The 24714-nt window shown below is 41.9% G+C and overlaps 1 protein-coding gene across 1 annotated transcript; it reads left to right on the top strand.

Annotated features, from left to right (window-relative positions):
• Window positions 1–611: 611 nt before the first annotated feature.
• On the top strand, window positions 612–22263 carry LOC136139178 (myosin-1-like). Its single transcript, XM_065898065.1, is given in 42 exon segments — window positions 612–815; window positions 915–1058; window positions 1172–1325; window positions 2647–2674; window positions 3447–3561; window positions 3648–3740; window positions 3879–3942; window positions 4591–4689; window positions 4785–4802; window positions 4805–4887; window positions 5041–5091; window positions 5094–5181; window positions 5385–5503; window positions 5594–5743; window positions 5857–6027; window positions 6154–6457; window positions 6552–6622; window positions 7684–7771; window positions 7852–7969; window positions 8260–8383; window positions 8472–8608; window positions 8704–8959; window positions 11104–11346; window positions 11434–11610; window positions 11693–11738; window positions 11741–11834; window positions 12086–12176; window positions 12256–12645; window positions 13246–13366; window positions 15157–15272; window positions 15435–15631; window positions 16379–16562; window positions 16845–17010; window positions 17102–17226; window positions 17614–17922; window positions 18010–18213; window positions 18540–18662; window positions 18753–18923; window positions 19008–19112; window positions 19213–19308; window positions 20104–20245; window positions 22259–22263. Coding segments are annotated over 42 exon segments (5784 nt in total).
• Window positions 22264–24714: the final 2451 nt, after the last annotated feature.

The raw sequence follows: 24714 nt of genomic DNA, 5'->3' as shown, positions 1-24714 counted from the left end.
TCCTTGTAAATCCCAAATCTATAATGAAAAGGTTTTCACCAGGTACTAAATAGTTCCTATAACTTTAGCAACATATTTCTGTTGATGTTTTAATTTATTAAGCCAACTTTGGTCCTTCCCCATACCCAACATGTGTTCTAAGAGGTGAGAAGGGTGCCGTAGAAGGAAAACACTCCCTGTCTGCAAGGTGCTTATAATCCCACTGGAAGACAATAACTACAAGTGAAAGAGCTGGAGAAATCCCGCAGTCCTCTTAGCATGGTGTTCTGTATAAGCTGATGACAGGAGGCTTCTTAAGATTAATATGCAAACGAAACAGAGAAAGGAGCTACAATATCACACAGTAGATGAGCCAGAAACAACTGTCTCTTTCCAAATGCAAGAATAAGTATCTATCACCACTGGCACAGAACACAGACTGACATTTCACCTCCAGCCAAGCCAGGGAGTTGACCATACCCAAAAAGATGCTAGTGCTCAACTTGTCAAGGAATAATGTCGTGGGTTTTTTTAACGTGAATCGAATGGCTCAGTTGCTGATTTTCTATAATATCTTTACTTCCTCTGCCAGGCAGTGTCTTTGATTTGGCTGCCATCAATAACCCACAGCCATGAGTTCTGACGCTGAGATGGCCATTTTTGGGGAGGCTGTTCCTTACCTCCGAATGCCTGAAAAGGAGCGCGTGGAGGCCCAAAATAGGCCTTTTGATGCCAAGTCCTCAACCTTCATGGTAGGCTCTAAGGAGTCCTTTGTGAAAGCAACCGTGCAGAGTAGAGAAGGAGGGAAGGTGACAGCCAAGACCGAAGCTGGAGCTGTGAGTAAAACAACTGGAGGGGATTAGACTGGGCCCCACTGCCAGTTAGGGGAGCTGACACTCCTTTGTTGACCTGGCCTCTCTTACTTGACTTGACAGACAGTAACTGTGAAAGACGACCAAGTCTTCCCCATGAACCCTCCTAAGTTTGACAAGATCGAGGACATGGTCATGATGACCCACCTGCACGAGCCAGCAGTGCTGTACAACCTCAAAGAGCGTTACGCAGCCTGGATGATCTACGTGAGTTTGTTCTCACGGCCTCTGCTCACGCAGGTGGTTAATATTTTGAAAAATAGTATGTTATGAAGGTCCCCATGAAATAATTATATTCCTTTTTTTCCTTTACGATGCAGACCTATTGAGGCCTCTTCTGTATCACCGTCAACCCCTACAAGTGGCTGCCGGTGTACAACCCAGAGGTGGTGGCTGCCTACAGAGGCAAAAAACAGGAGGCCCCGCCCCACCTCTTCTCCATTTCTGACAACGCCTATCAGTTCATGCTGACTGGTGAGTGGCCTGACTGTTTTTCATACAAATTATTTCACCACCTATAATTACAACATGGAAAAGTTAAAAAGACCTTTAGAAATACTCAAATCCAGCCCCTTAGTTGCACACAAGAGGTGACTAAAGCACAGAGAGGTACACATTGTCAAGTGGGGATTAAAACTCAGTTCTCCTGATTCTATCTCCACGATTTTACCAGACTATGCTACTACTCCAACCCTAATATGTTTGTTTACATTCTCCTTGCTTAGACAGATATGATTTTATATATTTAAGTAACAAAAAGGTTAAATTAACAGCTGAATAGTATTGTCTGAAAAATATACGCTCAATGAAAAATATACGCTCAATCATTTTAGTACCTAAGTTTCTTGTTGATTTTGAATTAGATACTTTAAGAAGTATTGTTACACCTTTAAAGTCATCAGAACCCATTTCAGAGATAATAGCCTCTCTCTGAATGAAAATGGTATTCGGGGACTACTTCATTCAAAAGGAAGTTGTCACTGTCCCCCTTAAAAGGACTTTATTCTGATTGAGGCACTCTCTCTTACCTGATCTTTCTTTGACCCAACAGCATGCTTTTGGGAAGCTGATCAGAATTAGGGCTGCAGTCTGGGACCTTGAGACAGAGATGTGTGTGTGTGTGTGTGCGTGTGCGTGTTTGTGTGTGTGTAATTGATCCATTTAGAAACTAAATCTCAATCTTGGCCTGATTAACACTATTTTGAACTATGAAATACAGTCCAAATCCTTAGAATATTGTGCATTTTTCAGTTATATGCATTCATTAGCAAAGAGCAGGCCACTGGAACCTATAGATGACAATTAGGGAATGTGTCTATGGAAAGGATTGCTTTTTTTTTTTTTTTTTTTTTTTGTGGTACGCGGGCCTCTCACTGCTGTGGCCTCTCCCGTTGCGGAGCACAGGCTCCGGACACACAGGCTCAGCGGCCATGGCTCACGGGCCCAGCTGCTCCGCGGCATGTGGGACCCTCCCGGACCGGGGCACGAACCCGTGTCCCCTGCATCGGCAGGCGGACTCCCAACCACTGCGCCACCAGGGAAGCCTGCTCTGTCTTTTAAACCAGAAGGACACACTTCCTGTGGGGCATAAGGAGTTTAAAACACTACACATTTTAATGTTTCTCTTCCCCAACGTAAGAGACATAATAACAACACCACATGTAACTTTACAATAATATACGTAAAAAACCCCACTGAGTGTGACACTTACGCTCAATGCCCTCAGTGCTTCCCTATAGAAAGTTTTGTTTGTGTAACTAGTAGATATGCTGACTGTCCACTGTCTTTCTTCTAGATTGAGAGAATCAGTCTATCTTAATCACATATGTATTATTATTCTGAGACTTATTCCTATTTTATTTTCACTGGGAAAATCACAATCCAAAAGAAGAAATTAGTTCATGCCCCATAGTAAAGCAATGGCATAATCAGCCTGGAACTAAATATTGCTAATATCACTTATTACAGGGCTTGGATTGCATCCAAATATAAAATAACAATGTCGCAAATTACATCATTTGCTAGCCCATTCTTAAAAGTTCCAGAGCTTGCCAGGGATTAGGAGATATAAAACACCATGTCCACACATGGCCAGAACCCAGTACCGGACCGTGAGCACACACACCTTCTGAAGTTTGGGCAGTTTGCGAACGTTACCAGTGGTTCATTTTCAAGGCCTACTTGAGGAATGTCTATTCCTTCAAAGACCTAACTTGGGAATATCTTTAGTCTAAGGAAGCTGAAGAACACATGCATTGCTTCAGAGAGTTTTTTACTAATTGTTTCATTTACTACATAGTGCTTGAGGAGCTGCTTCTTAGACCCCTGAAGCCCGGCCTCAGCACCTAGAAGAGAGCCTAACACATTTTAAGCACTCAAGAAGTAAGTGCTACATGATTAATGATCGACTGTCTCAGATGTTTATCAGTGCAAAGCAACAGAAATATGGGCTAAATGTGGCCTGAAGAGAAAGACCTAGGGGACTCTGACAAAGACATATAAAGACAGGCACATAAGAGTAAATGCTAATGGAGGAAGTAGTTTCCTTTGTCACAGAGCTTAATTTCTCACACATATTTGATCACTGCTTGACAGTGGAGAATCCGGGGCTGGGAAGACTGTGAACATGAAGTGTGTCATCCAGTACTTTGCAACAATTGCAGTCACTAGGGAGAAGAGGAAGGAGGAAGCTACTACTGGCAAAATGCAGGCGGGTCTGATTGCCATGTCAGAATCCAAGCTGTCAAGTAAGAAACTCCCGAGCCCCACATGTGAGGACTGCTCTTGCCTTTGCAGGGGACTCTGGAAAATCAAATCATCAGTGCCAACCTCCTGCTGGAGGCCTTTGGCAATGCCAAGACCGTGAGGAATGACAACTCCTCTCGCTTTGTAAGTCTGTGGGTCACCAAAGGGTTTTCTCAGGTGTCCTCTCAAATGCCAGAGAAGGCTGTCTGAGTTATTAATTCAATCTCTTTTTACTCGTGTGCTAACAGTCTTGTATATAACATCATCTTTTTCACTTGCAAGGGGAAATTCATCAGGATCCACTTCGGTACCACGGGGAGACTGGCTTCTGCTGATACTGAAACATGTGAGTAACAGGACCTCCTAAATAGAATCCAGGAATGACAAATGATGGTTGGGAGGAACATCTTACAGCTCCTGCTGAGCCTGGAGCCTGTGAAACACCAGTCACTGCCAAACATGCCTGTGGGTAATGCCGGTCTTAACCAGAGCCCACAGTGTGCTTCATCCACTTCAGTCAGGAGCCAACGGTGCTCTAGAAACTGCCAGGAGTTGCTGGGCTTATCTGAAGGATGCCAGCCTCAGAAGAAATTTCAATTTTTTCTAAGAAAAAACTAAGACTGGGGGTATATAACTTGGGTTTAGTGTATGTGATTTCTTCCTAGCGTGAGCCTTGATAAATGTTGCTCTTAGTAACCCCTGTTATAAAGCGAGGAGAGACCCTGAGGAGGAACAGGTTATCAAGAATCAATTATATTTGAAATGTCAAGAATCTTCCGTATGAGAAATGAATATGTCTTGAGCCGGGCAACTTCAGTTTCCTTCTAGAGGCGGCAAGAGCAACCACAGTGGCGGAGACGTAATATGCGATGTCCCACGGGACCATTCAGCTGACATCTCCTGGGGCCAGTGAGATTTATGAACCCAAGTTCCAAAATCATTCCAGGAACTTTATCATTTTTCCCACTAATCCAATGTCTACTTTCCATTGCAGATCTTCTGGAGAAGTCTAGAGTCACTTTCCAGCTAAAGGCAGAAAGAGGCTACCATATTTTTTATCAGATCATGTCTAACAAGAAGCCAGAACTAATTGGTATGAAAGAGCTTAAATTTATTAAGTTAGAAGCCAATGTTTTTATTAGCACACCTTCTAACGTAAACCATACACCCTGAATTCTGTGCACCCAGAAATGCTCCTGATCACCACCACCCATATGACTATGCCTTCGTCAGTCAAGGGGAGGTCACAGTCCCTAGCACTGATGACCGAGAAGAGCTGATGGCCACAGACGTCAGTTACACATGCAGTTTTTTAAAAATAAGTCATTGTGTATGGAAATGACAACGACAACCTGCTGTAGGTGTGAATAAGGACACAGTATAAGTTCTTCTAAATAAGTTAGTGCCTTGTGCCCTAATTCTGCCCTCTCATCTCTCCTGGTAGAGTGCCACTGACATCCTAGGCTTCTCTTCTGATGAAAAAGTGTCCAACTACAATCTCTCACGGGGGCAGTAATGAATTATGGGAACTTGAAATCTAAGCAAAAGCAGCGTGAGGAGCAAGCAGAGCCAGATGGCACCGAAGGTACCAAATGAACCTCCACCTGGGTTAAATGAGAGAATAGAGGCAAATGAGCCCACTCCAAACTCATGGCTCCTTTGCACCTGAGCATATGATGGCCACATACAAATATAACCCCACACAGGAATGATTCATTCCTTACTCTGCCTCTAGGAACGGTGGGGTCATAGTGGGTCATGTTGGATGTCTGAATTGTGTCTCTGCAGTTGCTGACAAGGTTGCCTCTCTCTAGGGTCTGAACTCTGTTGACCTGCTCCAAGCCCTCTGCTACCCCAGGGTCAAGGTCGGCAATGAGTATGTCACCAAAGGCCAGAATGTGCAGCAGGTAATGGCACAACCTCTGTGAATCTCACACTTCCCAGGCCTTCAGGACACGTCTTTAATAACAGCAACGATCATTACTCTGTCTATGAAGGTGTACAATGCAGTGGGCGCTCTGGCCAAAGCCGTCTACGAGAAGATGTTCCTGTGGATGGTCACCCGCATCAACCAGCAGCTGGACACCAAGCAGCCCAGGCAGTACTTCATCGGGGTCTTGGACATCGCTGGCTTTGACATCTTTGACGTGAGTTGTTTGCATCAATGACAAGCCTCAAAGCACCCTTCCGCTTTGTGTCTGCTGAGTCTCCACTGGATTTTCCAAACTCACTCAGACTCTTTGGTATTCGAAATACCCAGTTCAACAGCCTGGAGCAGCTGTGCATCAACGTCACCAACGAGAAGCTGCAGCAGTTCTTCAACCACCACATGTTCGTGCTGGAGCAGGAGGAGTACAAGAAGGAGGGCATCGAGTGGGAGTTCATTGACTTTGGGATGGACCTGGCCGCCTGCATGGAGCTCATCGAGAAGGTCCGTTTCAAGTTTTGGAAACTATGTTTTGTGAGAACTAAATTATTCACTGCACCTTGTTTAATTCCATAGACAAAGAAAAATGCTTATATAAAATTGTAACTTTGTGTTGTGGTCTGCTTCCAGCCGATGGGCATCTTCTCCATCCTGGAAGAGGAGTGCATGTTCCCCAAGGCCACAGACACCTCCTTCAAGAGCAAGCTGTATGACCAGCATCTTGGAAAGTCTGTCTAGTTCCAGAAGCCCAAGGTGGTTAAAGGCAGGGCTGAGGCCCACTTCTCCCTGGTGTGCTACGTCAGCACTGTGGACTACAACATTGCCGGCTGGCTGGAGAACAAGGACCCCCTGAACGAGATGGTGGTTGGGCTGTACCAGAATTCCACAGTGAAGATTCTGGCTTTCCTTTTCTCTGAGGAAACATCTGAAGCAGGTAATTATCAACAGAATTAATCTTTTACTTCATGTATAAAACTGAGGCAGAGAAAGCCTGTACTATGAGTGCTTGTGATTTCTCTTCCCCTTAGAGGGTGGCGGTACAAAGACAGGCGGCAAGAAGAAGGGTTCTTCTTGCCAGACCATGTCAGTTGTCTTCAGGGTACAAACTTCACTTTCTCTCTCTAATTAGGTTCAGGAAGTTAAATTTTACTTTACTATGTGGGGAAGGGTAAATAATCTTGCAAGGATTCTAGAACTAAATGTGGCTCCAGGAGGCAGGTCAGCAGGTAGTGGTAGCATTGACTCTCACAGGAAGGTGTGGGGTAGCTTGGAAGAGATAGCTCAGTATATAGGAGACACAGGTGCCAGGTCAGAGTCAGTATGAGATGGTAAAATTCAATATTGGGGCTGGGAAATAAGGTCATTTGACACTTAAAAGCTTCTTCTGGGAGAAGATTAAGCAAAACATGAGATTTTCTTTGGGAGCGTCCAAATGGGGTAGGTGCTTAGGTGTATATTGGCGTAAGACTGAAATGAGTAGACTGTGAAAGGTGAGGATAGAAAAATAGTGGTAGGATTTGGAGGCTGATCTAAAGAAGAAAATAAGAAATCAGATGTGATAAGAAATAGCTTTTTAAGGAAAATTTACTTATCTTTTGACAATCCTATCTGTAATAACTGAAGTTCTAGTTATTCTGAAAGATCAGGATTTCCATAGGGTGGAAAACCTCTCACATTGGCAAGATGGCTGTCCGTTTTCTGCCAATTCGCAGAACAAGGCATTAAAAGGCCCCTTTCTATGAAACCAGCAGGAAGACACAGCTACGTAATTATAAGGAGTAAGCATGTGCTAGAGAAGCAGATACAACTGAAAGTTGGGTAAAGAAAGAAATGGGAGAGCTGGAAGAAGACTGTGAGTTTTTTGTAAATTGGACCATATTATCTGGGCAAAAGATTATGGGTAGAGTATTTCCATATGTTAAAATGCCGTAACTTTAACATATGCTAGGAAATTCAACAGGAATGAATAACCACTTCAACAGCGAGTTTATAATGCACAAAGATAGGGAAAATAGAGATATTTCCAGAGATATCTGCAAATTCAATCTGGATACTAATCATTGAAATTAAAACAGTATCATGGACCATGATAATTATGTCTATAAATATGAATGTACAAAAATAGTGTATTTTTAACCAAATATTCACATGGTTCCACAGGAGAATGTGAGTAAGCTGATGACCAGCCTGAGGAGCACTCACCCCCACTTTGTACAGTACATCGTCCCCAGTGAAACCAAAGCCCCTGGTAAGACACTTCTGATATCCAGACAAGCTCCAGTGTAACTTCTCATCAGACTATTATATGGAAAATGTATCTCTTTTTAGGGGCCATGGAGCATGAGCTTGTCCTGCAACAGCTGAGGTGTAACGGTGTGCTGGAGGGCATCCTCGTCTGCAGGAAGGGCTTCCCAAGCAGAATCCTGTATGCAGACTTCAAACACAGGTCAGACTTTCTCACTGTGAATTATTTTACAAGGTTCCTGTTATTTCATTTTTCAATGAAATAATCCTATCCTTTATAAATTCTATTAAAATTGAAGAGCAACGAATTTAACAGACTCCGTATTATACCAAAAGTTTGACACCCTTTGAATATACAAAGACTAGATAAAGAGATAGCTATGATCGCTTGTTCATCTGTGTTAGACTACCCAACAGTTGTTTCTATAATAAGGCAGGAAGATTTCTTGTTGGTGACAACAGCTCTATCATTTATTTGTTTGGCTCAAACAGACACAAGATATTAAATGCAAGTGCAATCCCTGAAGGACAATTCATTGACAGCAAGAAGGCTTCTGAGAAGCTCCTTGGGTCCATCGACATTGACCACACCCAGTATAAATTTGGTCACACCAAGGTAATAGTCTCTAAGGCCCACCAGACACTATGCCTGTCCCTTTGGAGTCTATGTAAAGTTTCTGATCTGCAACTCTGCCCATGCACAGGTCTTTTTCAAAGCTGGCCTTCTGGGGCTGCTAGAGGAGATGCGAGATGACAAGCTGGCCCATCTGATTACTCGAACCCAGGCCAGGTGCAGAGGGTTCTTGGCAAGAGTGGAGTACCAGAAGATGGTGGAGGAGAGGTAAAATAGGAAATGTTACTAAACCCCATCAGCCTAGGCCTTTTAATTCTGTTTCCTGTTATACCTGACTTTGAACATTTCTGTTCCTATCACAGAGAGTCCATCTTCTATATCCAGTACAATATTCGTGTTTTCATGAATGTGAAAGACTGGCCCTGGATGAAGCAATATTTCAAAATCAAGCCCCTCCTCAAGAGTGCAGAGACAGGGAAGGAGACGGCCACCATGAACGAAGGATTTTAGAAGACCAAGGAAGAGGTAGCTAAGTCAGAGGCAAAATGGAAAGAACTTGAAGAGAAAATAGTAACTCTGATGCAAGAGAAAAATGACCTGCAGCTCCAGGTTGAATCTGTGAGTATCAGAAGCCATTGCTTGCAATCTGACGCTAAAATTTCAATTCAGCAGTTGCTAGGGGAGAGTCTAAATTCCACCTTATTAAGGGACTGATTATCAATCTTTCTTAATTCACAACTCCTCAGAATGTTCCATAAAATTTCATATACAATATTACTGAAAAGCTCTGTGGTAGGATTCCTGTCTGTTGAGAAGGGAAAAATAAAAGCATTTTTCCTTTCCCCCTGTTGTTTCTCCTAGCAAAATATGGGCAGTAAAGAAAGTGATCTTTGTTCCCTAAAATTCTCCCTGCTGAAAAATGCAAATAAGAGCAGTGAAGAAAGAACGATGTTGACAGTGAAGAGCGAGGAGACTTTATGATGAGAATGTATCAACTCGAAACCCATATTCTGAATTTTAAAATCTATGGTCCCCTGGCAATTTCCCTCTCAACTATATCTTTAGAAAGTCTCTAGGACCTGAAAGAATAAGATCATCGCAAAGATAATGGCAATACTTTCTATAAATAGTGTCAATTAAGCAAAGCATGAGAAATAGTACTGATGTTCTTGTTTTGATGTCCCAAGAAATATCCAAAGGCTTGAGAAGAAATATTCGATCAACACCACTATCTAACCCATTTCTGTGACCCAAATGACAAGAAAATTTCAGCTGCCACCACTGAAATCAACAACAGAAACATTGAAAGCTACTCTCTAGTTCTCTGAATTTAGAAGGGAATCTGCACTGGTTCCAGTGGGCGCACAGGTTTTAGACACGTAACTAGAAAAATTAAAGAAAAATGAATTATAAATACCTAGGCTGGCACTGTGACTTTCCTTGTGGTTTATGGAGACAATGGTTTTCCAAATTGAGGAGGGGTTCATCACACCGTCAAGAATCAAGAGACAACTGTATGGAAGTTAATTTCTCTCAGTATAATATGATCCAAGTATAATCAGTATAACTGATCTAAGTATACTCTTCTCAGAATAATATGACTTCTTTTCAACATTATTCTATCAACTACCCATTTAATAAATATTTCATGAAGTTCCAAGCATTAGGGATACAACCTTGAGCGAGAGACACAGTCCCTGCCCTCAGAGGGTTTATATTCCAACTCCTATTTCTTCTCCTGAGAAACACGCTTGCTACTTCTCTAGCACCACCTTCTAAAATGTTCCGTTCCCCTTAGCTCTTCCACATGCTCCCATTAATTCCACCCACTCTGTCACTGTAGCATGTGTCTTCCCTTTAATTCACTTTTCTGCTAAATACCCAACCATTTTCTTTGCTTTCCATATACTAAACTTTTCTGGAAAATAATATTAAATAAAGAAAACTAACTGAAGTTATATACTAACACATTAAACACAGGTTATCATGCAGGGGAGTAAAAAAATTTCCTTGGCCCTCTTAGGGTTCCTTGGCTGGATCTGAAAATTAAACTGACAAGGACAGATTGACAGGAGAAAAACAAACAAATTTTATTTAATTTTTATGTGTACATGGGAGCCTTCACAAGAGAATAAAGACCTAAAGAAGTGGCCAGAGCGTGGAGCTTTTATACCCTTTAGACAAAGAAATGATAAATATGTGAAGAATTGACAAGACAAAGGGGTCTGGACTGGGGTAGTAAGTGCTGAAGAAATAACTAGGAAGATAAGGGTTAGTTTAACAAGGTTTGTTTATACAGCCTTCTCAGTCCTAAATTCCCCACCTCTTGTGATAAGAATGTCTTCTTTCCTCCCAGTACAGGGAGGGGACCTTCCACATGGAAGTTTTATGACCTGTTTCAGGGAAGAAGGGTGAGGGGAATGGGTCAGGGTGGGCTTCCTATTTCTGCTCTTTTCTCAAACTCCTTTAGCTTAAGATATTCATTATGCCAAGGTACCATACTTTGTGATAGTGTATCCTGAACCCCATCATTAATAAGTATAATTTTATTATAAATTCATCAGGAATTATGACAAATTCCTTTTTTAAAAATCTCCAGTGCCATAAGTGGAGTGCCCAATAAATATTTCCTAAATGATGGAAAGCTAATAAAAATTAACCAAAAGCTTTAAAGCACCATTTATTTGTTTGGTTTCAAAATCTTAATAAAATCTGAAAATGTCCACAGAACAAGATCTAAAGTGTCTACTGTCCCTTCTCAGGAAACAGCTAGCTTGGCTGATGCAGAAGATAGATGTCACCAGGTGATCAAAACCAAAATCCAGCTTGAGGCAAAGGTCAAGGAGGTGACTAAGAGAGCTGACGATGAGGAAGAGATCAATGCTGAGCTGACGGCCAAGAAGAGGAAACTGGAGGACGAATGTTCGCAACTGAAGAAAGACACAGATGACCTTGAGCTGACACTGGCCAAGGCTGAGAAGGAGAAACATGCCATAGAGAACAAGGTATGAAATATATTTGTATACAGCATATAGAGACTCTGCCATCTAACTAAGCTGCTTTAGAGATAATCTCTTCCTTAACCTTTCTAGGTGAAAAACCTCACAGAAGAGATGGCAGGCCTGGACGAAGTCATAGCTAAGCTGACCAGGGAAAAGAAGGCCCTCCAGGAGGCCCACCAGCAGACCCTGGATGACCTGCAGGCAGAAGAGGACAAAGTGAACACCCTGAACAAAGCTAAAGCCAAGCTAGAGCAGCAAGTGGATGACGTACGTCTAGGATTATCAAGGAAATTATTTTCTTCAAAGGGAAGCTAAGCAATCCTTACGACTCAACATTATTTACATTTAGCTTGAAGGATCTCTGGAACAAGAAAAGAAACTGCGCATGGACTTTGAGCCAAGAGGAAGCTGGAGGGTGACCTAAAATTGGCCCAAGAATCCACAATGGATATAGAAAATGATAAGCAGCAACTTGATGAAAAACTCCAAAAGTGAGTATGAGAGAATTCAGTTGTAACCTGCTCGTTGTCTGGATCTCAAAAATATTACTTCGCAGCACACAGAAAAAAACAAATAATGACATCTTTAACTTTTGTGTTTAATGAAAATGGTATAGTACTGACTTGTAAAACATGCACTTAGCACTTCCTCAACACCAGCAGTACAAAAACGTTCAGTTACACATAGAGAAGAAGACTGGCAAGAGGACAGAGCATGAGCTAATGTGTTGCTCTCCTAACAGGAAAGAGCTTGAAATGAGCAGCCTGCAGAGCAAAACTGAAGCTGAACAAACACTTGGCATTCAACTGCAGAGGAAGATCGAGGAGTTACAGGTAAGTCCATGATTTCCATCAGTTTCATTCAACATGACAAAATACTAACACAAAGGAGCTAACGTTGAGCTTTTCCCAGGCCCGCATCGAGGAGCTGGAGGAGGAGATCGAGGCAGAGCGGGCCTCCCACGCCAAAGCAGAGAAGCAGCGCTCAGACCTCTCCCGGGAGCTGGAGGAGATCAGCGAGCGGCTGGAGGAGGCGGGCGGCGTCACATCCACGCAGATAGAGCTCAACAAGAAGCGTGAGGCCGAGTTCCTGAAGCTGCGCCGGGACCTGGAGGAGGCCACCCTGCAGCACGAGGCCACGGCGGCCACGCTAAGGAAGAAGCACGCGGACAGTGTGGCCGAGCTGGGGGAGCAGATTGACAACCTGCAGAGGGTCAAGCAGAAGCTGGAGAAGGAGAAGAGTGAGATGAAGATGGAGATTGATGACCTTGCTAGCAACATGGAGACTGTCTCCAAAGCCAAGGTACAATCATGATTTAAGTCTTAAAGAGATTTCTGTAGGACAGGTGTGAGTGAGCCTTTCAAGAATCACTAGTAACTGGCAGGAGGAGACTATGGCAGGAGGCTGGTCGCAGGAAGGGCAGCTCCCATGTGATGGGGCCAAGTGCTCCGTCTTTACAGGAGAATAGCTGTCCCCAAAGAATATGCATCCTGAAAACTCAAGTTCTTTCCAATAAAAAATACAATTCAATGATGTATTTTGAAATTTCTAAAACACCTCACCTTGATTAGGCTTTTTGTTTTTCCCTTAAGCACAAACATATAACCTGCTTCTCAAAGAAGTTTCATGAGCTGAGTCATCAAGTATCACTATTCTCATATCACAGATAAGCCAACTGAGTAAAGGCTTAGTTTCACAAAGCAATTTCGTGGCAGTAGGTTTAGACTATGTGTCTTGTTACTCTTTCCATCACAAACTAAGGCCTCAGTTGTTTTTTTTTATAAAGGTAGTTTATTCTCAAAATAAATGAGTACTGCAGCTCCTATGGAATGCTTAGATTATTGCAAATTTCTATGGTCCAAATACTTGCTTAAGATGCCGTTTACCACTTTTTGAATGCAGGGAAACCTTGAAAAGATGTGCCGTGCTCTAGAAGACCAAGTGAGTGAACTCACGACGAAGGAGGAAGAGCAGCAGCGGCTGCTCAGTGACCTGACGGCTCAGAGAGCGCGCCTGCAGGTGGGCCATCTACCAGTGTTGACCTTGAATGATAAACTTATCTTGGCTATCCAGTTGCTGAAAAACTCTACACTGAGTTATCTGAGCTCACATATGACCTCCCTGGGAGGTGCCGCTCATATGAACACCTTATTGACCACCAGCGTGGACTACTTTCTTCCTTTCTGTCTTTTTGGTTTTGCGTTTGTTTTCTTTTAAATGGAGACCCAGGCTCTCTTATTTTTTAACACTTTAAAGCAGATTTCACTCTAGTCTAAAAGTTATCTAAAAAAAGTGTATCCTGACAGTATTTACTTTTGCTTTTCAAAGTGCTTCCACAAGTTAATTACTTTTTTACCCTCATTGGTCTGTGTAATGTTATCCCCATTTTAAAGATTTCGGATTATGGTAGTGATGAAATGACCTGTCCAAGAACGCTTACTCCAGTCTTTTCCCTGAAGTCTTGCCAATTGCCGGTAGCACCACAGTTAAGTAGGGAAATATTCAGGACCACAACCCAGCCAGGAGCATTCAAGTGAGGTACACAGAGTTTTGATTATCCAAATAGGAGGGTCTCTGCATTTACTCCTCCCCCTATCAACTTGTCCAACTTGCTACCAAAGTTCTCCTCCCCAAGTGAGAGGTAACAAGATGGAAATTGTTTTGTGGGTCATTTGGACCATTAACGTAATAGGTAGATCAAATTGTTGGAGAACCGCTTTACTCTTTCATATTCAAATATTGTTCTTTCTAGAACAAGGCTCAAGTAAAGCTTTTATGATTGTTATACAGTTGATAAGTACACTTTATGAAAAAGAAAAACTGTATTCACAAATAAACAGAATGCTCCCTGTAGTTTCTTTTCCTCATTACATGTTTACTCCTAGTAATTTAGGGGTACGGAAAAAAAAAATGGAAGCTGTGATTCTTATTAAATGTTAAAGAGATAAGGCTTACAGGTAACCAGTTCAAAAATGGTGCTGAAAGTGTTTTCTCTCTTTTTAACATAATACAGTTGACCCTTGAACAACATAGGTTTGAACAGCTTGGTCCACTTATACGTGATTTTTTTTCTATAAAAACATACCACAGTACTAGATGATCCAGTTGGTTGAATCCATGGATGTGAAAAAAGAGGACTGACTGTAAAGTTATAAGCGGATTTGCAACCATGCAGAGGATCGAAACCCCTAACCCCAATTGTTCGAGGGTCAACTATATAGTATATTTTCTGAATTATGGTGCTTAAAGAATGGGAGACAAATTTAAATGCCACTTAGTTTAAGAACTGATTAGTTATCCACAAACCAACTCGTTCTTGGGGTGGAAAGACACTTGATTGTTTCTTAATATAAAAATTCTTCCAGGATTTTCCTTCAAACATCGTTTCAGAGGTAACTGCTCAAAGTCTCCCATTTTCCAAAGAATAAATTCTGTTTCAATCAAGTTTCAGTGAAAGGTAAACTAGTACAACACTGTTGCCTTACACAAAAAACACTGGAATGTTTTTTGGTGGTTTGCTTTACATTTTTTTTCCACATATTTCTTCACCAATTTCTACTGGGATCAAATAATTTGAAATATCTCCCCAAATCTTTTGTGTTGTTCAGAAGTGTGTAATCTGCCTCAAAGTCTTCCCTACTTCTCATTTTCACATAGATGTCCTCACCAGGGTTGAAGTGGAAATTGGTGGTTTGCTAAAATCCACACTCTCCATCACGTTTCAGACCCAGCTCCCTTTCCCCGCTCCAGTTTGTAATTTAGAGCTTTAATTTCCAAAGTAAGGTTGAGTTTTCTGGTTCTTGATCTTTATAGGTGAATACTCACGCCAGCTATATGAAAAGGACTCATTAGTTTCTCAGCTCTTGAGGGGCAAACAGGCTTTCACACAACAGACAGAACTGAAAAGGCAGCTTGAAGAGGAGATAAAGGTTAGCCCTACTTACAGCTGTTGTTGTTTCTGTCATTATCCTTGCTTTTGAGATTGTTTTCTGCTTACTTCTACAGATTTTCTTCTGGTGGCCTACAGGGGCTTAGGGACTAAACATCACTTTAAAGATATAAAATTAAGTCACCAATCTCTATGTTCTCAGGCCAAGAGCGTCCTGGCCCACGCCCTGCAGTCAGCCCGCCACGACTGTGACCTGCTGCGGGAACAGTATGAGGAAGAGCAGGAAGCCAAGGCTGAGCTGCAGAGGTCAATGTCCAAGGCCAACAGTGAGGTTGCCCAGTGGAGGACCAAATACAAGACGGACGCCATCCAGCACACAGAGGAGCTGGAGGAGGCCAAGTATGTTCTAGAATTACCTAAAATGAAAATAGCTCTGTTAACAATCAAAGTGCACTTGGTATTAAATACCACATGGGCAAATGTCCATTGCTCCCCAAATAAAAACCTACGAAAAATCATGCATGACATAAACCTAAGCAAGAAAAACAAATACTCTAGGTTGTCTAGGGAAAGAAATTAATTTAGAGGGTAGAAGGAAAAAGGACATAGGGCAAGAGGAAGCTGAATGATTATTTTTTAAAAGGGGAACTTCTGACATCATCCTATCCATACAGGTGTAGATAAAATAAGAGTCAATTGTACTCTCCTGTGCTGCTCCTCCCTCTTAGCCATTAATGGAAAAATCGGTCCAGGGTGACAGATATGTAAGAGAAAAATAATCAGACTTTAAAGCACAGCTCCTCCTTTTGAGATGTAAAAACATGGTTATTTGTAGAGGAAAAAAGAATACAGTGTTAAAGACTAAAAAGTAGACACTAAGCTCTGTAATAAGAAATAACACATATTGTTGTTAAAGGTCTAAATATTCAATGCAATCAAAAGTTCAAGACTGAACTTAAGAGGCAGAATCTTATTCAACAGAAAGTTTAAGGAAGGGACCTCATTCAAGAGAAAGTTTCAGGAGAGATCTAGTCATTTATTCTGTGAATAATGTAGAGCCAGATAGGAATTATAATGTTTTGGTGGATGCCTTAGAAGAGTTTCTGAGTGACCATTCACTTCTATTGTCCTTATTTCACTTTTTAGGAAGAAGCTGGCCCAGCGTCTGAAAGATGCCAAGGAACACGTAGAAGCTGTGAATGCCAAATGCGCTTCCCTTGAGAAGACCAAGCAGCGGCTCCAGAATGAGGTCGAGGACCTCACGATTGATGTGGAGAGGACAAATGCCGCCTGTGCAGCCCTGGACAAAAAGCAAAGGAACTTCGATAAGGTAAGTTCTGCACCAGTTTCTGTCTCAGCATTCAACATGTGATTAAGGAGAGCCTCCCACCTTCCATGTGCCTATTCAAACCATCCGAGGGCTGTTCTCAGCAGCTCCAGCTCCATGAGTAGGTGGGGAGGAGGGGGGACTCCTGTGCTTTCTACTCTTCTCATTCATAATTATTTTTCAGTCCCCGATCATCTCAACTCTGTTTGAAAGTTGCCAGAATAAATGGTTTTCATCCCATCAAACTTTCTCCACTCAATTTCTTGACCATTCCTTGCCCCTCAGGTCCTATCAGAATGGAAACAGAAGTATGAAGAAACTAATGCTGAACTTGAAGCTTCCCAGAAGGCCTCCCGCGCCCTCAGCACAGAGCTGTTCAAGGTTAAGAATGCTTATGAGGAATCCTTAGACCAACGTGAAACCTTGAAGCGGGAAAACAAGAATTTGCAACGTGAGTACATTTTACCTTTTCTTCAACAAAAGATTTGAAAGAATGTTTTCCCTCACTGAATGAATTAAAAAAATTTTTTTTTCATGAACAGAGGAGATTTCTGACCTCACTGAGCAGACTGCAGAAGGAGGGAAACACATAAATGAACTGGAGAAAAAAAAGAAAAAAGTGGAACAAGAAAAGTCTGAAATTCAGGCTGCTTTAGAAGAGGCAGAGGTAGACTCTAAAACCATTTTGAGAGGAATTAAGATCTAATACATGCAAGAATAGGTGAATCAAGAGAAAAGAAAAATAATTTTTACTCTGGGTAATAAATATGAGGATGGAAAATTGACCATGCATACAACTAACATAACTGGACATCAGGAATGGTATGCTAGACACCGAGAAAGCAAAGATGAATAAGTTAAGGGCCCTGCCCCCATGGGTATTAGCTAGCTGGGGAGACAGAATTATACAAAACCAACACCACCACAATGCAGAAATTTCTGTAACAATGGAATAAAGATGCGTTATAGTAGCACAAAGGTAGGAACTAATTCCTATCTCTAGAACACTATGCATTTCCGTTCCCTGCTAATGTCACCCCTTGCTGTCATTAAGGCATCCCTTGAACACGAGGAGGGAAAGATCCTGCGCATCCAGCTGGAGTTGAACCAAGTCAAGTCTGAAGTTGACAGGAAAATTGCTGAAAAAGATGAGGAAATTGACCAGCTGAAGAGGAACCACATTAGAGTCGTGGAGTCCATGCAGAGCACGCTGGATGCTGAGATCCGGAGCAGGAATGATGCCATCAGGCTCAAGAAGAAGATGGAGGGAGACCTCAACGAAATGGAAATCCAGCTGAACCACGCCAACCGCACGGCTGCTGAGGCCCTGAAGAACTACAGGAACACCCAAGCCATTCTCAAGGTAAATGGGCTCAGGAGATGGTCCCAGGGCAGTTGGGGTGACTGCAGCCCTGAGAACAAGGTGTCTCAATGATCGTTCATTCCACAGGATACCCAGTTCCACCTGGATGATGCTCTCCGGGGCCAAGAGGACCTGAAGGAGCAGCTGGCGATCGTGGAGCCCAGAGCCAACCTGCTGCAGGCCGAGATCGAGGAGCTGCGGGCCACCCTGGAGCAGACGGAGAGGAGCAGGAAGATGGCGGAGCAGGAGCTCCTGGACGCCAGCGAGCGCGTCCAGCTCCTGCACACCCAGGTGAGTATAACATAAAAGTAAAAAATACAGTGGACTGAAAATGAAATTCTTGCTCAAATCTTAGTACTATCTAAAAATGTATTCATAATGTTTTATGGAGGTTAAAGTTTAAAATATCTTTGGATTAACAATATTTTTGTTTATATGAACTGTGACATTGAGTTGACTGTCTTATAGAAGTATATTGTCAACTCAGATAATTTATGGAACAAGAAGGGATACTAACTAGTTACCTTAATTAATTAGTTTGTGGGTTCATTAGAACATTGGACATTGTAATTTTGCTCTCATGTACTTAGTATTTCTAAATTTGATATTTTAACCAGAACACCAGCCTGATCAACACGAAAAAGAAGCTGGAGACAGACATCTCCCAAATCCAGGGAGAGATGGAGGACATTATCCAAGAAGCTCGCAATGCAGAAGAGAAGGCCAAGGCTACCACTGACGTGAGCAGAGGGCCAGACGGGGGTGGTCAAGCTAGAATCTTGATGGGCTGTCTCAGCTCTCTCTACTGGTTTTGTTTTACTGCTAATTAGGCGGCCATGATGGCCGAGGAGCTGAAGAAGGAGCAGGACACCAGCGCCCACCTGGAGCGCATGAAGAAGAACCTGGAGCAGACGGTGAAGGACCTGCAGCACCACCTGGACGAGGCTGAGCAGCTGGCCCTGAAGGGCGGGAAGAAGCAGATCCAGAAGCTGGAGGCCAGGGTGGGTCTCTCAACCTGTTCAATTCCCAGCCTGTTCATGCTGCTAGTTACAGCCAAGTGGCTAAACACCTTTGTCCTCTTCCAGGTGAGGGAGCTTGAAAATGAGGTTGAAAATGAACAGAAGCGCAATGTTGAGGCTGTCAAGGGTCTTCGGAAACATGAGAGAAGAGTGAAGGAACTTACTTACTAGGTGACCAGCTTTACCATATAATTCAAGCCTACTGCTTTCAAGAAAATAAAAATGAGTTGTTTTCAAACAATGACACTATTTTCTACCTCTTTCATTCCAGACTGAGGAGGACCGCAAGAATGTCCTCAGGCTACAGGACTTGGTGAACAAATTACAAACCAAAGTTAAAGCTTATAAGAGACAAGCTGAAGAGGCTGTAAGTACCTCCCCGGTGAGAGAGAAAGGTTCAGGAGCAGGGCCAGGATTTGTGGAGACTAAAGCTCATAGAATTTAAGAGGCTTTCATTAAGGCAAAGAACACAAAATTGGGAACACAAAATTAGGTTTGAAAATGAGTATTTATTTAGAATGAAAAAAATCTTACCACTAATTATTGGATCCTTAGAGATGCAGGTTCATTTCTTCTGAGACCTCTAGCAGTTTTCCAGACAAAGCAGTGTAGAGATGCTTCTTGATTACAACCCACCTCCCTCCCTAACCAGAACACTCTACTCCCAGCAATTCCCAGCACCCACAGGGGCTGTGCAAATGAGCACTCTGAATCTAAGCCTTATTTAAGTTCATGGTGAATCGACCTCAGAACATTTCTTTTCCATTTGGCTGCAGTTATCTTTCTCATCCAGTTAATTCTAAAACCTTCCTTAAGGTTCTCCACACCCAATACTACCACAGTGCCTACTTTTTAAAGTCTGTTCCACAGAAACAAGGCTGATTCAAATTCCTGCTACTTTGATATCCCTGTTGTCACTGTAGCATCTTAAGTTTGTCAGGAAGAGAGTCAAGTGAGAGAGAATGAACAGGGGGTTGTAAGCCCACCAACACAGAGGTGAATATGTGGGATGCCCTACCCCAAATAGGTACATCACCAAAGAACAGAACCTTTTGCTTTCTCACTCATGAAGCAAATCCTATAGCTGCTCCTAGTAACAAAGGCAGTAAGAATCAGAAAATGTCAAATTTTCTTGTTCTCTCAAATGCATTTCTTTTCTCAGGAGGAACAAGCCAATGTCAACCTCGCCAAATTCCACAAGATCCAGCACAAGCTGGAAGAGGCCGAGGAAAGGGCCGACGCTGCCGAGTCGCAGGTCAACAAGCAGCGGGTGAAGAGCCGGGAGGTTCACATAAAAGTCATAAGTGGGGCTTCCCTGGTGGCGCAGTGGTTGGGAGTCCGCCTGCCGATGCAGGGGACGCGGGTTCGTGCCCCGGTCCGGGAGGATCCCACATGTCGCGGAGCGGCTGGGCCCGGGAGCCATGGCCGCTGAGCCTGCGCATCTGGAGCCTGTGCTCCGCAACGGGAGAGGCCACAACAGTGAGAGGCCCACGTACCGCAAAATAAAAAAAAAAAAAAAAAAAAAAAAAAAAGTCATAAGTGAAGAGTAATTCATTCAAATGCTGAAAGGTGACCAAAGGAATGCACAAAATGTGAAGTTCTTTGTCACTGTCATGTCATTGTAATGTCAAGGAAATAAATCTGCAGAGAATTTTGCAATCTAAAAATACATGTGTCTCTTAATTACAAGCTCAATAGTGCTACTAGAACTAATTCATTTATTCAACATTTGTTATGCTCCTACTGTGTGCAGTCAGAGGCAATGACAAAAAACAAATGTGGTCAGGGAACCAACTTTAATAGAAGGCAAATGAAATGAAGTGCTCTAAGAGGATGCCAAGGTAGTTAATGGATACTCAATTCCATTCAACCAATTTTATTGAGTATCAAGAACATGTCTGTACAGAAATTGGTACCAAGGATATGACAACCATCCCTGCTTTGAAGAGCTCAAGCCAGCAAGTGATAGCAATTCAAACAGATGCTGGTACAATATGCGTACTCTGAGAGAAGCATGAAAACAAAGTGTGGTAATAACATAGCGTGAGATGTGAACCTGGGGAATCCAGAAAGGTTTCTCAAGGGAGATGGAATTAGCTCCCAAAAGAGGAGTAAATAGTTATCATGTGAAAGAGAAAAGGAAATGGTCATTCTAAGAAGAGAAAACAAGCATGAGATTTCAGAGTAGTTGACGCAGAGGCTCCATGAACAAAGGGCATCCAAGAAGGCCAGAGATAGAAGCTGAGACCTGACTACGAGGGGTTCAGCCTCACATGCAGGGCTAAGGAATTAGGACACGTATCTAACCGGTCAAATTTCACAAGAAGGAGAGGTGATGCAATTCTGGCAGTAGTGTGGAGGATGAAGGAGGATAGGAAAGACCAGAGCCTATAAATACTATGGAGGCTTTTTAAATGAGATACACCAGAGATGACAGTGACAGAAATGAACAAGAACACAGAATGAAAGCATGGTTCCAACACTGGTATAAAGAAAGGCCCAGGGGAGCACTGGGGAGGTTAGACAGTTTGACAGCATTCCCAGTTACTTTGTGGTTATAGATTTTTATTTCCATCTGGGGGGAAATTTTTTTCCTCTGAACTACATACCTCTCCAAGAAAAAGGACAGAACTTTTTAGATAAATCTTCCTGTTGACCTAATTTCTACATACAATTCTGCTTACCAAGGAACCTGAATTTTCTCAGTACCATACATATTTTAAGCAGGAACCAGAAAAATAATTTCTTAATATCAAAAAGAATGTGACTGAAATTTTATCATAGCTATTGCCAAAGTGGGGGATGGGGAGCAGTGATACTTGTTTAAAGCTTACAATTTGGCTTCATTGTGTAGACATTTTAAAAATAAGATAGTTGAATACCAATTTATTCTTTTACAGTGGTGGATGTCCCTTTCTAATGAGGAGGCTGCTTTGGGGAATCTCTTTCCCCGGTGTGAGAATCCCAATTAGCAGTAAGAAGCCTGCTTCATGAGAAGAGAATTTAAAAGGGGTAGAAAATAATTATAAGGAATATTTTACCCAGGTCACAATGAAGACTAATGAAATATCCTGCCTAGAGTAGGCATTTATTATCAAATTTTAATTAAACTCTGTAGAGTTAACCTATTGACCTCAAAAGCAATGGGCAACTGCTTTATTATTCTGTCTCCTAACTATTTAAATAATTGCTTATGTAGAGAGTTGAGAGTGGATTTCATTATCTAGGGGTCAATTACTCTGGGGTCCCTGATTAAAGCAGCAAGGATTTGGAGTCACAACTATGCTAGTTAATATTCTTCTTCATCTTCCTTACAGATTAAGTGATTCATAGACCTATTTCCTTATATCTTACAAGAAAACCACACATGATCATCTATAAATACTTATTACACTCTTTGTATTTTCTTTAATTGATATGAGGGATCATTGAGATTTGGGAACTGTTTCTAAACTATTGATACTGGATAAGAGAACCTAAACAGGATACAAGCAAGGAGAGAGCAGAAGGCTGTCTCCAAAACCAACTTTAAATCAGGAAAAATAGAGGTAGTTTAAGTGATTCCTCCCTGATAAGTAGCACTTAGACTAACTGTATCGGAAAGAAATTGAGACTGGGAGAAGACTGTGAAAAGTTACAAAGGGCAAGGGACATTTTCCCTAACTTATTGATGAACCTATTTAAAATATACACATAGGGAACTAGGCAGAGACAACCATGCCCTAGTGCTTTTGGTATCCAGCCAGGTATCATTAAACTAATAAAATCTCCTAAGAATTTATACTAAGGCCAGTTTCTTTACCACTCTATGTTCTGAGGCCTTAAAGGCCATGGTCACTGAAAGCAAAATCTGGGACCACTGACATACTGATACTTGGAAATACCATGAATCTTCTTCCCTTGACTCAATTCATAACTGTTCACATAACCAAGAGATACCAAGAACAGAAGAAATCTCAAAACATTACCTCCAAACACTACTCCAAAACATTACCTCCCTGTCTATCAATCTTATATCTAAATAGCTTCCTATTAGAGACTGAATACTTGGCATCTTGGAGGATGTTCACTTTAATCTCTTATTAAATTGAAAATATACTAATTTCAGCTAATACCCTAGCTAGAACTATTGGCTATTCAACTAAGAAAGTATCTAAAAGAAAGAGGTCTCTTGAGATGTGCCTGAAGGAAGGCAACCCTGAGAGAGGGCAAGGGGGAGATAAGAAAATGTGTCCACAAAGGTCATTTATTAACAATTTTGCTGAGGGGTGACTCTGAGCATTAAGACTTCCAGCATCCTTCCTCATGAGCCAAGGGATTATGCGAACCTCCACATCAGTGGTGTTCAAATGTAGCATGCATCAGAACCATCTGGAGGACTTGGTAAAACACAGATTTTGGGGTCCCACTTCCAGAGTTCCTAATTCAGTAGGTCCATGTTGGAGCCAAGAATTTGCATTTCTAACAAGTTCCAGGTGATGCTGATGCTGCTGGTCCAGGGACTACATTCTGAAAACCACAGCTCTATATCATGACCAAGTATTTCACAAAGGAATTACATATGATGTACTATAGCCCCACATTAGAGATGACAATGACAGAAATTAATAAGAACGCAGAATGAAAGCAGGGTTCCAACAGTGGTATAAAGAAAGGCCCAGAAGAGCACTGAGGAAGTTAGACAGTTTCACAGCATTCAAGGAAGATGAGACTTTCATGCTTGCTAGCCAGTAATGGGACCCCACAAATGGTGCCAGTAAAGATGACATGGGAAAAAGGAAAACAAATACCGTGTGCTAACACATATATATGGAATCTAAAAAAAGAAAAGAAAAAAAGAAAATGGTCAGAAGAACCTATGGGCAAGACAAGAATAAAGACGCAGACCTACTAGAGAATGGACTTGAGGATACGGGGAGGGGGAAGGATAATAAGCTGTGACAAAGTGAGAGAGTGGCATGGACATATATACACTACCAAACATAAAATAGCTAGCTGGTGGGAAGCAGCCACATAGCACAGAGAGATCAGCTCGGTGCTTTGTGACCACCTAGAGGGGTGGGGTAAGGAGGGTGGGAGGGAGGGAGATGCAAGAGGGAAGAGATGTGGGGATATATGTATATGTATAGCTGATTCACTTTGTTATAAAGCAGAAACGGACACACCATTGTAAAGCAATTATATCCCAATAAAGATGTTAAAAAAACAAAACAAAACAAAAAATACCTGGTTAACTCAGGTATGGCTTCACTCAGTGTTTTTTTAATGTTCTATATAGATAATTTGGAAAATACAGAAAAATAAAAAAATATTTCCTCATCCAATTTCTCAGAAATAACTTGGATTCCATCCAAGTTACTTATAGATTTTAAAAGTACTGGATTCCATACAGTACTGGATTCCACCCAGTACTTTTAAAATCTATAAATAGATTAATAAAATTAAAAACATATTGTATATATGTATATAATTGTGTATATGTTTATATAAGCATGAAGTAAGGTGTGAAGGAAACTGACCAAATTGTTAACACTGACTACATTAATTGGGTCATGGGGTGATACTGACTTACTACAACATGTGATGTGACTTACTACAGTGAGCAGGCATTATAGTAGGAAGAAAAAAATGTTATATGCTGTGTTTTTCAGTTAAGATTGTGTTGTGAACATGTATCCATGCTACCAAATATTTTTCAAAAAAAAAAATGACATGGGGATCCCTGACTCTCAACCACCAGACAACAACAAGGCACCTCTTGTCCTTCTCACTG

This window comes from Phocoena phocoena, chromosome 19, assembly GCF_963924675.1.
Source record: "Phocoena phocoena chromosome 19, mPhoPho1.1, whole genome shotgun sequence".
NCBI classification, from domain to species: domain Eukaryota; kingdom Metazoa; phylum Chordata; class Mammalia; order Artiodactyla; family Phocoenidae; genus Phocoena; species Phocoena phocoena.
The sequence above is the reverse complement of the archived record's forward strand: the minus strand, read 5'-3'. Positions and strand labels throughout refer to the sequence as shown.